The 13,704-nt window shown below is 37.2% G+C and overlaps 1 protein-coding gene across 1 annotated transcript in view; it reads right to left on the bottom strand.

The window, feature by feature from the left end:
- Nucleotides 1-13,704, bottom strand: part of babam2 (BRISC and BRCA1 A complex member 2) — a 123,071-nt gene that overhangs the window by 103,874 nt on the left and 5,493 nt on the right. The window contains exon 4 of the mRNA XM_086275533.1: nt 3,065-3,159. Coding sequence (XP_086131659.1) covers nt 3,065-3,159 — 95 coding nt within the window. The remainder of the gene's footprint in view (nt 1-3,064; nt 3,160-13,704) is intronic.

Genomic DNA, 13,704 nt, shown 5'->3' with positions numbered 1-13,704 from the left:
AAAATGAACAGAAAAGTCAGGCCGAAACAAATCGTTCCCAAATGAAAAGTAAAAGTCGTATTGACAAAATTCTTTCACCGTGAGCGACAGCAGCTTCTAGTCTACTGAATTCTCAGTTTTCATGTCTGTGGAGTTTATTATATGGACGTGGTGACAGTGGAAAGACACCATGCTCTTCTGATTTTCAAACGAACCTTCTGAGCCAATTTAACATTAGAGTCTATGGAAGAGTTGGAGGGAGGAGGCTGTGCATTGGTGACATTTATGAAAGAACCATAACACCTACTACAATAGTAAACACATTGGATGAAAGAGGACAGCCATGGCTACGTTTTGAGGGTAAAATCATACCTGTAGAGCAAACGCTGCGGACACAGCAGCAGTTTTAAAAAAGATTTTAAGATTAATTTTTTTGCTCCTCTCACTCTAGCAGTTGAGCTGCCTCACTCTAGCCCCAACATTCCGTCCCATACACACCCATTATAAACTCTGAAACGGGTGAAAAAACATCATGAAACTTAAACTGGAACTGAAGAAAAAGTATAATAGATATTGAAAAGATAAATACAAGTTGAATAGTTGAATGTCTTGTCTTCGTTTTAAAGTTTGAATGGTGGCTCTATGTCAACGTATGTGGAAGTAGTAAGAGTTTAAAAATGAGTAAGTTGAATGAGAATTTGAAGGGTCTCCCCATTGAAATACATGGGAAATTTTTGTTGAATAAAGTTGAATAAAATTAAAAATATAAATGTTAAAAATATGAAAAATAGAAGCAGTCATGTCCAAAAGAATAGGAATCTAATGGTGTTTGAATGGTTTTTCTAAGTTGAACGGTTTTGAAGGAGTGAGATGCCAAAAAACGTACGGAATATATAATAATAATAACTAGAAAGTGCATTTTCTGAAGAAACTGCAGTGTGAATGCTTGAATCTGAATGTATGCACTGAAATGAATTAATTACTGAATTTAAGTTAAAAATCTTGAATGAGATAAAAAAAAAAAAACGAATTTAACCTGAAAACAAAAGTGCTGAACTGCTAAAAGCTGAAGGTTACACAGAAGAAGAAGTTGGAAAAAAGCTGAAAATGTTTTAATTGTAAATTAGAAAAACCTAAGAAATGAGAAAAGAACATTTAGAGTCAGAAAACATCTGAAAGAATATTAAAAGGTCATATTCTTTGAATCACTGAATGACTAAAATGTGATCCCTCCACTTGGACCCACACAGTTTAAAAAGTTTACATCTCTGAGCTTTGAAAGACAAGATGTTGGAAAAAGAACAACGATGGCGACGTTTTGAGGGTAAAATGATGGCTGTGACACTGTGGACACAGCAGCAGTTGAAAGAGAAGTGTTTAAGATAAATCTTGGCAGAGAGAGAGAGAGAGAGAGAGAGAGCTCGTTAAGCAGGCAGGTGTGAGCCTGGTTGCTATAGTGACCGCACCCAATGGCTCCATACACACGACACAGACATGCACCTCACTTTTGCTGCTTAAAATGAACAGAAAAGTCAGGCCGAAACAAATCGCTCCCAAATGAAAAGTAAAAGTCGTATTGACAAAATTCTTTCACCGTGAGTGACAGCAATGTCTAGTCTACTGAATTCTCAGTTTTCATGCCTGTGGAGTTTATTATATGGACGTGGTGACAGTGTAAAGACACCATGCTCTTCTGATTTTCAAACGAACCTTCTGAGCCATTTTAACATTAGAGTCTATGGAAGAGTTGGAGGGAGGAGGCTGTGCATTGGTGACATTTATGAAAGAACCATAACACCTAGTACAATAGTAAACACATTGGATGAAAGAGGACAGCCATGGCTACGTTTTGAGGGTAAAATCATACCTGTAGAGCAAACGCTGTGGACACAGCAGCAGTTTTAAAAAAGATTTTAAGATTAATTTTTTTGCTCCTCTCACTCTAGCAGTTGAGCTGTCTCACTCTAGCCCCAACATTCCGTCCCATACACACCCATTATAAACTCTGAAACGGGTGAAAAAACATCATGAAACTTAAACTGGAACTGAAGAAAAAGTATAATAGATATTGAAAAGATAAATACAAGTTGAATAGTTGAATGTCTTGTCTTCGTTTTAAAGTTTGAATGGTGGCTCTATGTCAATGTATGTGGAAGTAGATACAGTTTAAAGAGGAGGAAGTTGAATGAGAATTTGAAGGGTCTCCCCATTGAAATACATTATAAATTTTTGTTGAAAAAAGTTGAATAAAATTAAAAATATAAATGTTAAAAATGAGAAAAATAGAAGCAATGTTGTCCAAAAGAATAGGAATCTAACGGTGTTTGAATGGTTTTTCTAAGTTGAACGGTTTTGAAGGAGATAGATTACAAAAAACGTACGGAATACAGAATAATAATAAAATAGAATAAAGATTAGAAGAACAATACTGTGAATGCTTTTCAAGCATTCACACTAATAAAGATTCGAATAACAATACTGTGAATGCTTTTCAAGCATTCACACTAATTAAACAAAACATGACTGAACAAATACCAAGAATGTCCAGGTAAATTTCCAGGAAGAAGAGCATTCACATGAATCTAATAAAACTTTAAATTACATTTTGTCCATCTAAAAAGAAGTACTCTCTTTATGAAAAAGGGCACATTATAAACATGGACAGTACATTTTCATTTGTTCAGACTAGCTGTCCAGTGAATCACAGATTCACAGAGATGATCAGATGTACAGATAAACAGCAAGTCAAAACAATTATAAGAAGTGTAATCACTACAACAGCTAAGGCTCAAGATCCACAGAAAATGCATAGTGTTTGTTTGCTTTTCTAAAATTTAGGTGTACTATGAACTAAACCTCTCCTGGCCACTTCAGTCAATAAGGTTGTGACCATCCACCATTTGAAGAAAATGGGTCCTATATTTGACATGCAGAATTAATAAAAATGAATCAGAGGTGGATTTAGCAAATGCATGTTGTGGTGTGGAGCAGATGTGGTGATAAAGACTGTACTCACTGGAAAATTATATATATAAAAAAACCCTTTCCCTCTATTAAACATTTCACATTCTTCCATTCTACTCACTGGTAGTTCAGAGGGTTCAGGGAGAAACTCAGCATCTTCTCCAAAAATAAAATCTGGAGGCAATTCTGGATAGCGTGCATTGAAAATGATATCCCCTGCAAGAAAAGAGAAGAACGCGTTATTACTCGCTTTATTACAACAAATCTGAAATGTTTGCTTGTATTGCAGTAAGTGTTGTAAACAGCCACAATTTACCAAGGAAGTGAGTGAGCTTTGATCACATATAAGATCATTTCCATTCAGTTTTAATCAAAGTTGACTTGCTCTAAACAAATAATTAAAAAAGAAAAAAAAATGCATCAATCTTCTATATTCTGTCTGGTATTAAGAAATGAAAGTATTTTTGAAGCATTACTGAAACCAGGAAATTGTGGTGGTTGTGTGGTTTTACTAGTTGCACTAAGCACACAATGTGCATTTAAGCTCTAGCGTCTTGTAGTTTAAGTGCCTTAAATAAGAACATTTCACATGCACCCTTGCAACCATTAAAAACCTTGGCACACCAGCACATTAGCAAAAGTTTTAAGATTATGCATTTTAATTGCATATTTAATTTAAATCCCATATCATGTACCCCATATGGTAAACCACACACTAAAAAAAACTTCAGGCAATACATCATCTTAAGTTGGTTTTTTTTTTCTTTTGGTAAATGACAACCGGCTGAATGACAGTGCAAGCTGAATGACACATCCCATATTAAAAATAGCAATTACTTGTAATAATAACTCTATATTAAACATGTTTTGGTGCGTGATTAGCAACCTGCAACCCTGAGGCTAAAATATACAGTTCCCTTAATTCCTATGGGGACTGACTTTAAAAATGAGCCAATCCCTAGAAACTCTCATGTTAAAATGTTCAATTTTACAGGACAAATAAGAATAAACATCTTCACAGCCTGCTGCAAAACACTATTTTGAACTTTATGGTTAGTTTACCCATTTATATGGGATTTTCCTTAAACTTAAAATTGGGGCATAGCAGCTTTGATTGACAGGTGTGTTGGTATGGCCAGCTGTAGTGGATAGCTTTTGTGTTTGAGCCTTCAAATAATTTTAATGCAACTATCTGAAAGCAGTTTACTCTTCTGGCACGTGTAGTAACACATCATTAATGTAGTTGGTATTTCAGTTTTGGTGAGTGGCATTCTTCTTCTATACATGTTCTTTGGTGATTACCACTCTTAATGAGCAAAGGCAAGGCAACTTTCAAATGTACAGTAAGAAGAGAATCACTCTGCACACTCCTGTCCTATTACAATGATTACCTCAGATACCCACTGCACTCATTGTGTCACAGCTTTGCTATTCTACCGTGAAGCTACAGAAAACACCTACAAGTATACAATTAACCTTTAGACACATGAACTTAAAAAAAAAAAAACTTTAAATATTACTCATATAACCAGTAGAATAAATGTAGGTGCACACAACAGCAATAAATTCTAGATTTAAAAAAAGATTATTTTTGCTTAAAGTAAAAAGGGAGAAAAACAAAATATTTCAGTAAAAAACATTATGTTTCATTTTTCTGAACTTATAGCGTTATATTCATCTTCTTTTGCCTGCTCCATTTCTAACTTTGCATGCAAACTTGCTCCACCCGAGCTGACGTCCATCTGACATACAAATCTTGCTGTTTCTCCTGGTAACTCCAAATGAAACTCTAAGCATCTTCATCTCTTCCAGCTTCCTGTCTTTTTGGCTACGTTCACACTGCAGGTCTTAATGCCCAATTCCGATTTTTTGATCAAATCCGATTTTTTTGTCTGCTTGTTCACACTACAAATAAAATGTGACAGCAAACACGCTCTAGTGTGAACCCTCAAAGTGGCCCGAATGCGCAAAAGAAGACGTCACACACAACGTGCTCCGTTTAGACCCAGACCAAACAGTATTGTTTGACTGATGGCCCTTAATATACAGACTTCGGACTTTACGTTTCCCAATTTTTGCTTTAAGTTATTTTGTTATTTACATAATAATGTAAATAACCTAATAATTATCCTTATTGCTGTTTTAGAGAGGAGCGGTGCTTCAAAGGATAGTTGCAGATTTCTGTCAGAATCTGCAGATTATACAGTACAAATAAAATGTTCACGTTGTCTTCTCAACAGTTTCCCTAACATCTACACTGGATGGCCAGGAAGCATTCGCGATGTCTTCTCGGGCGCTTCTCCGGCACTGATAATTGGCGTCTGTCTTGTGTCACTGACGTAAAAGACGGATTTAATGCGACATGACCGTTCAAGCAGCAGTCGCTTTCTAAAACATCAGATATGTATCGGATTCAGGACCACATACGAAAGTGACCCAGATCGGATTTGAAAATATCGGATTTGTGCCGTTCACACTGACATACCATGATCGCATATGGGTCGCATAGGGTCAAAAAAAATCGGATTTGATGCGCTTTCGCCTGCAGTGTTCTGCCACGAACTCCAAACCATAAATCACTGCAAGTTTTGCTTCTGTCTTGTAAAGCTTCCCTTTCAGTCTTGCAGCAATCCTTCTGTCACTCTGTCCACACCACCCTGCCTGTACTCTTCTTCACCTCTCATGGCCTGACCACTGCTTTGGATGGTTGACCCCACATATTTACTGTAAACTACATTACCATATTCAGACTCTTTGGGTTCATTATGTCTTATACATGTACTCGCCCATTTTCTGTTTAATAACTTTATTTAAAATTATTACTAACATATTGAGATAAAAGTATAAGCGCACACTGGAAATGGCCCTCACTGAGGGCTCACATAACAAAGCTTGGTTCACAATGTTCTTAAATTACGTTACACAACTCTATTTCTGTGCTGCAAGACGTCCTGTTCTGCTTTTTTTTTTTTTTTGTTCCATGCAGCAACAGCAAGAAGAGGCAAACACACACATGTGGAAGTATTTTTCCAGTGGAGAAGAGTCAAACGAGGAAACGAGAGGTTGTGTCGTAAACCAGCTCCAAACCACTGGAAGCTTGACAGAAAAACTGCTGGCGTGGTTCCAGAGGGAAATGGAGGTCTTGGAAGAGCAGACTTCACAGGTTATAGAGGCTTTTGTATGATGTTTTCTTCATACATCCTTAGACAGCAAGAAGAAGCTTCACTCAAACGTGACTGCATAATGCACCTTCTCTCCAAATCTTATTCAGACAGACGTTTTATTGAAGTCAGAAGGGTACAATGTGTACAACTACAAAGCAGTACCAGCCATGTCGGTCACGTGGAAGAGGCTGGGTTTATATTGATAGTGATTAGCTGTGTACAGAGTGTGCCATGCCAAGCAGATCCATAGACCAATCTGCAGCTCTGCATCTTTGATTAGACAAACCTCTTTCCTGAGGCCAAAGCACAGGAAAGTATAACAGCTGCGTGCCACGCCAGAATACCCGTGCCAGTTTTCTTGTTCTTTGTTCAGATTGCTGCTTTCTGTCTCCATTAATTTCTGTTTAACTTTAAATACAATTCAAACAAAAATGAAATATAAATGAACAAAGTGGTGAAGGTGTTAGGGGACACGGGGTCATCCATGAGAGAATAAGGTCGAGTTGGACTATGGCAAATACTGGTCACTCTACATTCCTGTCATCACCTATGGCCGCCAACTGTGGCTAGTGAAAAAAAGAACATGATGACTGAAGATATAATCAAAGGAAAAAGGAGCTTCCTATTGACGAGCTCAGTCATGTAGGAAGACCTCAAAACAGAGGAGCTGCTGCTCCTCCATACTGAAAGAAGTCAACTGGTGGTTCTGATATCTGAGTAGGATGCCCTCTGGATGCCTCCTTAGTGACGTGCATCAGGCATGTGCATTTCATGGGAGACTGAGCCAGACCAGAGACACAGTGGTGACATAACGTCTCTCAGCTGATTTGTGAATGCTTTGCTGTCCGCTCAAAAAATATGTATTTTTTTCACAACATAGTCATTTTTTCCTTCATTTTCATACTATAAGTTTCATTTTTACACACATTTTTCAAGAAGGTTCAAGAAGGAGTTTGGGTTTAAATAAAACCTTTCATACATTTCAAGTCATGCACATAATCACCAGAGGGTTACTTCATCAATCAATCAGTGATTACTCTGTTATGGCGAATTGGGTCCATGGCACAGCATTTTGGGGGAATTCTGGTGAAAAAATGTTTTGTGGACTAACGAAGCTGACATTAAATAACCTGGGAAGGAAGCCAACAACATGTATGATCTAAACATATCACTACATACCGCTATGAAAACATCATTATGACAGCAAAGTATGGTTCCAGGCTGCTTAGCTGGCTCTGGATATCGTTAACTCCCCACCATCAGCTAGAAAACTAATCCCCAGATATCTGACATTTATGCCAGAAATCATCATAGAAAGGGGACCTCTTCTGCTTATTTCTAGCCCCACAGTTTTATTCCTTACTCCACTAGAGTAGCTTTGCATGAGTCCTAGTTCAAAATAATCATTATTTCATACTGGGCATTCGCACGGCCACTTAGTTTGTCTGAAAGGAATAACCCCATCTTTATGACATCATACAGAACCGAGTGCGGAGAAAACAGTCTAAACAGTCTGTCTAGAACAGTTTAAACACAGTGTTTAATGCACAGGTTACTTGTATATACTCTGACCTGATTATCTTTAACTTTGGACATGTTTAATTTGAGCAACCAACACTGGAACCGAATAAATATCAGAGAAAATAAGGAAAAGAAAGGGCTCATTTAGTTTTTTTTCCACCTGCACTGGGACTGTTTAAACTTTCAAGCAACAGAGTAGGGTTATTTAAGAGCTGAGCTGTATATATGTGCCTTTCTGATAATTGCAAAAAATGTTTTCTACAAGGAACTTGTCAATCTGCTGCTCCTACAGCTTTTAACTTTTTTTTTTACCTCTGAAATATATGTATGTTTTTAACTTGTGATTCTCGTTACAACATGTTTTGCAGTGAACCACATCTAACAGAGCTAGAATAGCAAGATATATAGCTGCACAAGCCTCGGGGCTAACCCTGACTTTTCTGAATAAAAATGATTAAAAATCATAATTAATGACATTTCAGCATTTCAGAATATTAGACTATACAAACAAAACAGTCTAGGTATAACAAACATAGGCATTAAAATAAAGCATACCTGTATAATATATAAATGACCTCCAGTTATTTCAGTTAATAAAGTAGTGTAATCCATCCATCTGAGGGTTAAAGGGTGTGTTCAATAAAAACACAAATGCATAATTATGGGTGTGTTTGTGTATACTTGGGGCTTAAATGAAGATAACATTTTAAATCACATTTTAAAAACTGAATAATGCAGAAAACCTTGTCATGCCAAAGGATTCATGTTCAAGGTTCCTCCTATGACTTTATTTAACTTTGAAGAAGTCTATATCTTGTACCACTATGTGCCTTTATTGCTGGCTTGTTGGGGTTGCGGATATGTCATGTTTTTTTTTTAACTTCTGTTTCTCGAGAGACAATCCTTTAACGTCACTAAAATATAAGTTAAAGCAAAACAATCCATGAGTCTAGCCACAACATCTTTATATAGCTCATAACCATTTCTGCCAGAACAGTTCTTTTTTTGCAGATTATGCAAAATAAGAAAAACCTACTTCCTCTGTCTGGAGAAAATGTGGCCTTGCCAGGAGAACAAAATAGTAACTATGATCAAACTTAAGATGCGCACTGCGGAACTTTTTGTACATGAAATCTTGACAAATTGATAAATACAATATCAGTCTTTCCACAAATGTGGACCCCTTTTATTTATTACTAGGAGTTGCACAATAAGGGGACTCCTAATAATGCTTTGAAAACAACTCTAAAATGTGTAGGCATCTGTTCATAAGTTGATAAGTCGTCAGCCACAGCTTCACCAATCAAGCTGACATATCTGGCTTGTGTTATGTCTGTATCTTTGAAGTGGGTGAGAATATCAGCTGTAAAACCTGTTGAGAGATTTGGATCAATGTGAATGCAAAAAATATTCAAGTTATCCTGATAACTATGTTTTTTTACAAGATCTGTTACTTCAACACATTTAATTTGTTAGGCTCCCGTAAAACTTTGGAGGCTCCAGTCACAGTCAATGCAAGCAAGCACCAATAAGTTTTGAATTTACCATCACTATCACACTGACTGATTTTCTCCCTCGGGCTCTGGAGAGAAAGCTTGTGATGTGGCGATTTGATTGAGAAGTGAGCGGCTCTTCCAGTAAACGCTCAGTGGCACAAATAGCAGCATGTTTTATTGGTGTTATTTCATTACCATCATGAGAAAAATTGCCATCTTGTTTTTGTAGTTAAGAAATTCCTGTGGTTGCCTTTGGTCTTAGTGCCTGCTCAGTAGCCGCAATTATAAAACCCACCTATGGCACTGTGTATTAAAGTGACACACAATGTTTACGAGGCAATTTTACTTGCAAGCCCAACCAAACTGACTAAAAGTCTTCCACATCATTTTAATTTCAATTTGATTTTTGGTTTTATATAATGTCAGTTCACAACAGGGGCTAAATATCACTAAAAGAGAGAACCCCAGTGACTTGATAGTGAGGAGGACAAACTCCCTTCTAACAGTTAGAGACCTCTGGCAGAACCGGACTCAGGGAGAAGCAGCCATCAGACTCCTTTTCCTCTCATCAGAGAAAAACAGCAAACTTTGAGAGAGAAGAGAAACTAATGAGTAGGATTTGGAATCTCCCAATGTAACTTCAGGTAACTCTGGGTTTACTGGATTATGAAGGGGGTTCACTTCCTATTGGGCCAGGATAACTTAGGTACAGACCAGTTCTCTTCTGGAGCAGCTTATACTCAAGATAAGAGACCAAGATGTACAAAATCACTACATCAAAATACGCACTTAGCTTTCATGTTGCATCTGTTCAACTGCTCGCCAACTTAAATGTCTAATGAGCCAATCAAGGCAACAACTTGCAGGCATAGTTGAGATTGCATTCTGAATTGCAAATAAGCATCAGAATGGCAACGAAAAACCATTTAGGTGACTTTAAATGCGACAGAGGCTCGTCTGAATATTTCACAAAATGTTACTGAGCTTTTTCCACACAACCATCACTAGGATTTATATTGGATGGTTCAGAAAAGAGAAAAAATATCCAGTGAGCAGAAATATTCTGTGCAAAAATACCTTCTTGATGACACAGTTCAAAGAAGAATGGGAAGACTGCTTTGAGGTGACAGTAAGTAACTCAAATAACCACTCATTACAACCAAGGTATGCAGAAGAGCACCTCTCAATGCATCGAACCTTGAATCAGATGGTCTACAACAGCAGACGACCACACTCCTGTCAGCTAAAAACAGGAAACTGAGGCAACAATTCATATTGGCTCAACAAAATTGGACAGTAGAAGAAACTCTTGCCTGGTCTAATGAATCTTTATTTCTGCTGCAACATTGGAACAGCAGGGTCCAAATAATTTGTGTAAACATTACAGTATGGCTCCATCCTGCCTTAAATCAACAGTTCAGGATGGTGCTGGTTGTGTAATGGTGTGAGGGATAGATTTTGGCACACGTTTGGGCCTCTTAGTACCAGGTGAACGCTACTTAAATATCACAATCTGAGTATTATTGTTCATCTCCTTGTGGCCATAGTGTACCCATCTTTCTGATGGCTCCTTGCCATTACTGTACTTAAACGGCCTCCACAGTCACCAGAACTTAATCCCATTTTTGGAATGTGGTGGCACAGGAGATTCACACCATGCATTTGCAGCCATTGTCACTGTCAAAGAATGTGTCCAGCTCCTTATTGAATCTGTCCCAGTACAAGCGAGGTGTACCTAAAGTAATCAGTAAGTGCAGATGCTTAGGAATAATTTTACTGGTAAAAGCTTTATTCATATGGAAGCAATTCACCACAACAGTCAATTAAATGGGGCTTTACTGTACAGGCAAATTTGCTGTGCCAGAGTTGCAGCTGAACCCATCTTGCACGCCATTAGAATATATAAGCAACACATTAATTTAATGTAATTACACATTACATTAATTAGTATTCAATTCTCAATGCAAAAAAATGCAATTATAGTCAGATCTTCCAGTGTTTAGTACTTTAGCACTTAAACTGCACACACATTCCTACAGGATGTTTTATATTAGAATATAGCTTACAAACTGTGCAGCCTTTCCTAACACACAGTCTCACACTGCTGCTTTGAATAGCTGGTGTTATGTGTTTAACCTCTCCAGATTTTTCTAACATTTTTTTCCTTTTGTAAAATTCACTGCTTCTCTCTTTCTTTGTAAAACTTGCTGCTCTGCTGCCAAGAGACTTCTCCATGTTTTTGATTGGTCATACGCTGCCAATTCTGTCTTTTTCATGCAAACACTGCTCATAACTCGCAGTTACACTGGGAAACCCTGGGCTGACTTGTCGAAGTGATAACCACCCTTGTGTGACTGCTTGCCCTGATTGCTGATCTTCCAACAAGTGAATCCAGATAAGGAAGAGATGTCCTGGGTTTTTTGACCTTGCTTTGTACTTACAGTCTAAATTTGAAAAAAATGCTGAGTGAATCATGGGAAGTCTCCCTGCAGTCTAAGCATATAGCAGTTTTACAGTACCTTTATTTAGCTTATGTGCATAGATATGGATACTTTGAAAATGATATTGATATGATATCACATATTCACTGTTATGGCCTTAAATGATGTTTCACTGCCTGTTAGACAAAAGTGCAGCTTTCAACTCTAATAACGGTTGAATTACATCTTTTTCTTTTAAATAAAACTGTTCCAGTGAAGATGTTCTCTTTCCAAAGTGCAGGCCAATTGCTCTAGACACTGAATATATTAACCTGCGCACAGATGGTGGCCTGCAAATTGAAATCATGCCAGTGGTTTAGAGTATAAAGAACACTTAAATGTTTTAAGAAATGAAGTAAAAATGGGCTAAATCATGCAATCAACAAGATTAGACTTTAATCTGCTGAATTTAAGACATTATGAATGCAACTTTCAACCCATTTCACATCCAGTTTATTAATTCTAACTCCATTTTGTACACAAAACAACTCTCACTTTTTATTTAATTTTTTTTCCTTTTGTTTTTAACGTTGATTGCAAGGAACAGACCTGATAATTATAATTATTCCACAAATGACACCCTCTTGCAACCACTCGACTGATGAAATGTTTTTTTTCGAGTAGTAATTATACAGTCAGTATTGTGCTAAAAGTCTAAATGACTGGTGTATGTAAGATTCAGTGACTGGATTAGTTTTGTAAGGGCCAAAATAGCTCAACAGAAATGCAGGAAAATCAACTTTGTTAATTTGTTTTTGTGCTGGGTTCATTGCTGTAATGGTTTTGAGTGTCACTGTTAAAGTACAGGTCTAGTATTGTCTCATTGTAACTGTCATAATGACCGATAGATGTCTTCTTTAGGGATCACATATTATAGCTTGTTCAGGGCCAATACCCACAATAAAAAATGAAATATAAATAAAATTTGCTGTCATTCCTATCCTGCTTCATTCCTATTGATTTCTATATCTTAGTGGTAAATAATCTGGATCATTGATCACGTTATTATTGTATTTGTCCTGGAATGTGTGCTTTTGCACACTGCATTTTTATGTGTTCACAAACCGCACTGTTCTTATTCAATTATTTTTCAATGTTATAAGCTTTCATGTGACTTTTTAAGCCATTATCTACAGATGCTGAATCTGTCACTTTCACATGACAGATCACTATGCATAATAAATAAGGAGCCCTGGCCCTTAATTAAAATCAACAAATAGCAGCAATTAAAGTGACAGCATCAGAGCATCTCATGACCCTCCTACGTTTAATGAGAGGCAGAACTGCTAGTTTACACCTGCTAATTTTCTTTGTTTCTTGCCCTGCTACCATTAGCTTGGTCTATTTTCCATATTTGTGCTGATAGTTTGTATTTCTTCTTCTTACTTTATGGAGGACAGCAGCATCTGTTACAGAGCCTCTGTAAAGCAGACTGCTAGTTTTTCCTGTTAGCTTAGACATTACTACTACTCCAGATAGCTTGACTGCAAGGCACCGAGGTGTAGCCTTAGCTTAGCTTTAACTTTACGTTACAGCAACAAAGTGACAAATTATTAATTAACAGTTAAGTGTAATGGGGAAACTTTGCATGCTAGTCACTGATGAAATAGAGCACTATTACGGTGCTGTAACTTAGCAGAAGCAGATGATTGTGAGGATTATTGGAACTTTAACTGTGAATCACAACCTATACTTTTACATTTTTATATTTTTTCAATTTGTGTTTTGTCTTTTTTTAAAATCACTGTACAAACATCCATTTGTGAAGGCAACTGACTCATAGTTCCCGGTCTCAAACATCTGCACTAATGCCTCCTCAGGCTGGTTGTGTTGACAAATCTAATCATTATGATCAAAGACTAAAATAAAAAGTAAACACACCAGCCACTTCATTAGGTACACCTGTTTGTTAGCATAAATATCGGCAGCTCAATGCATTTAAGCATGCAGAAATGGTGTAGAAGACCTGGTAAAGTTACAAACATAGAATGAGTTTGAAGATGGCATGGTTCCTGCTCAAATAACCAGTTCTTCCAACCAAAATAAGTACAAGAGCACCTTGTCAACCTTCAACCAGATGGGCTACAGCAGCAGAAGACC

The sequence above is a fragment of the Aulonocara sp. 'chitande type north' Nkhata Bay genome, linkage group LG19 (genome assembly GCF_057382095.1).
Source record: "Aulonocara sp. 'chitande type north' Nkhata Bay isolate Kocher_YH1m ecotype deep benthic linkage group LG19, A_spYH_male_GT1.1, whole genome shotgun sequence".
NCBI lineage: Eukaryota > Metazoa > Chordata > Actinopteri > Cichliformes > Cichlidae > Aulonocara > Aulonocara sp. 'chitande type north' Nkhata Bay.
Note: the sequence above shows the minus strand (reverse complement) of the source record. Positions and strands in the feature narration are given on the sequence as shown.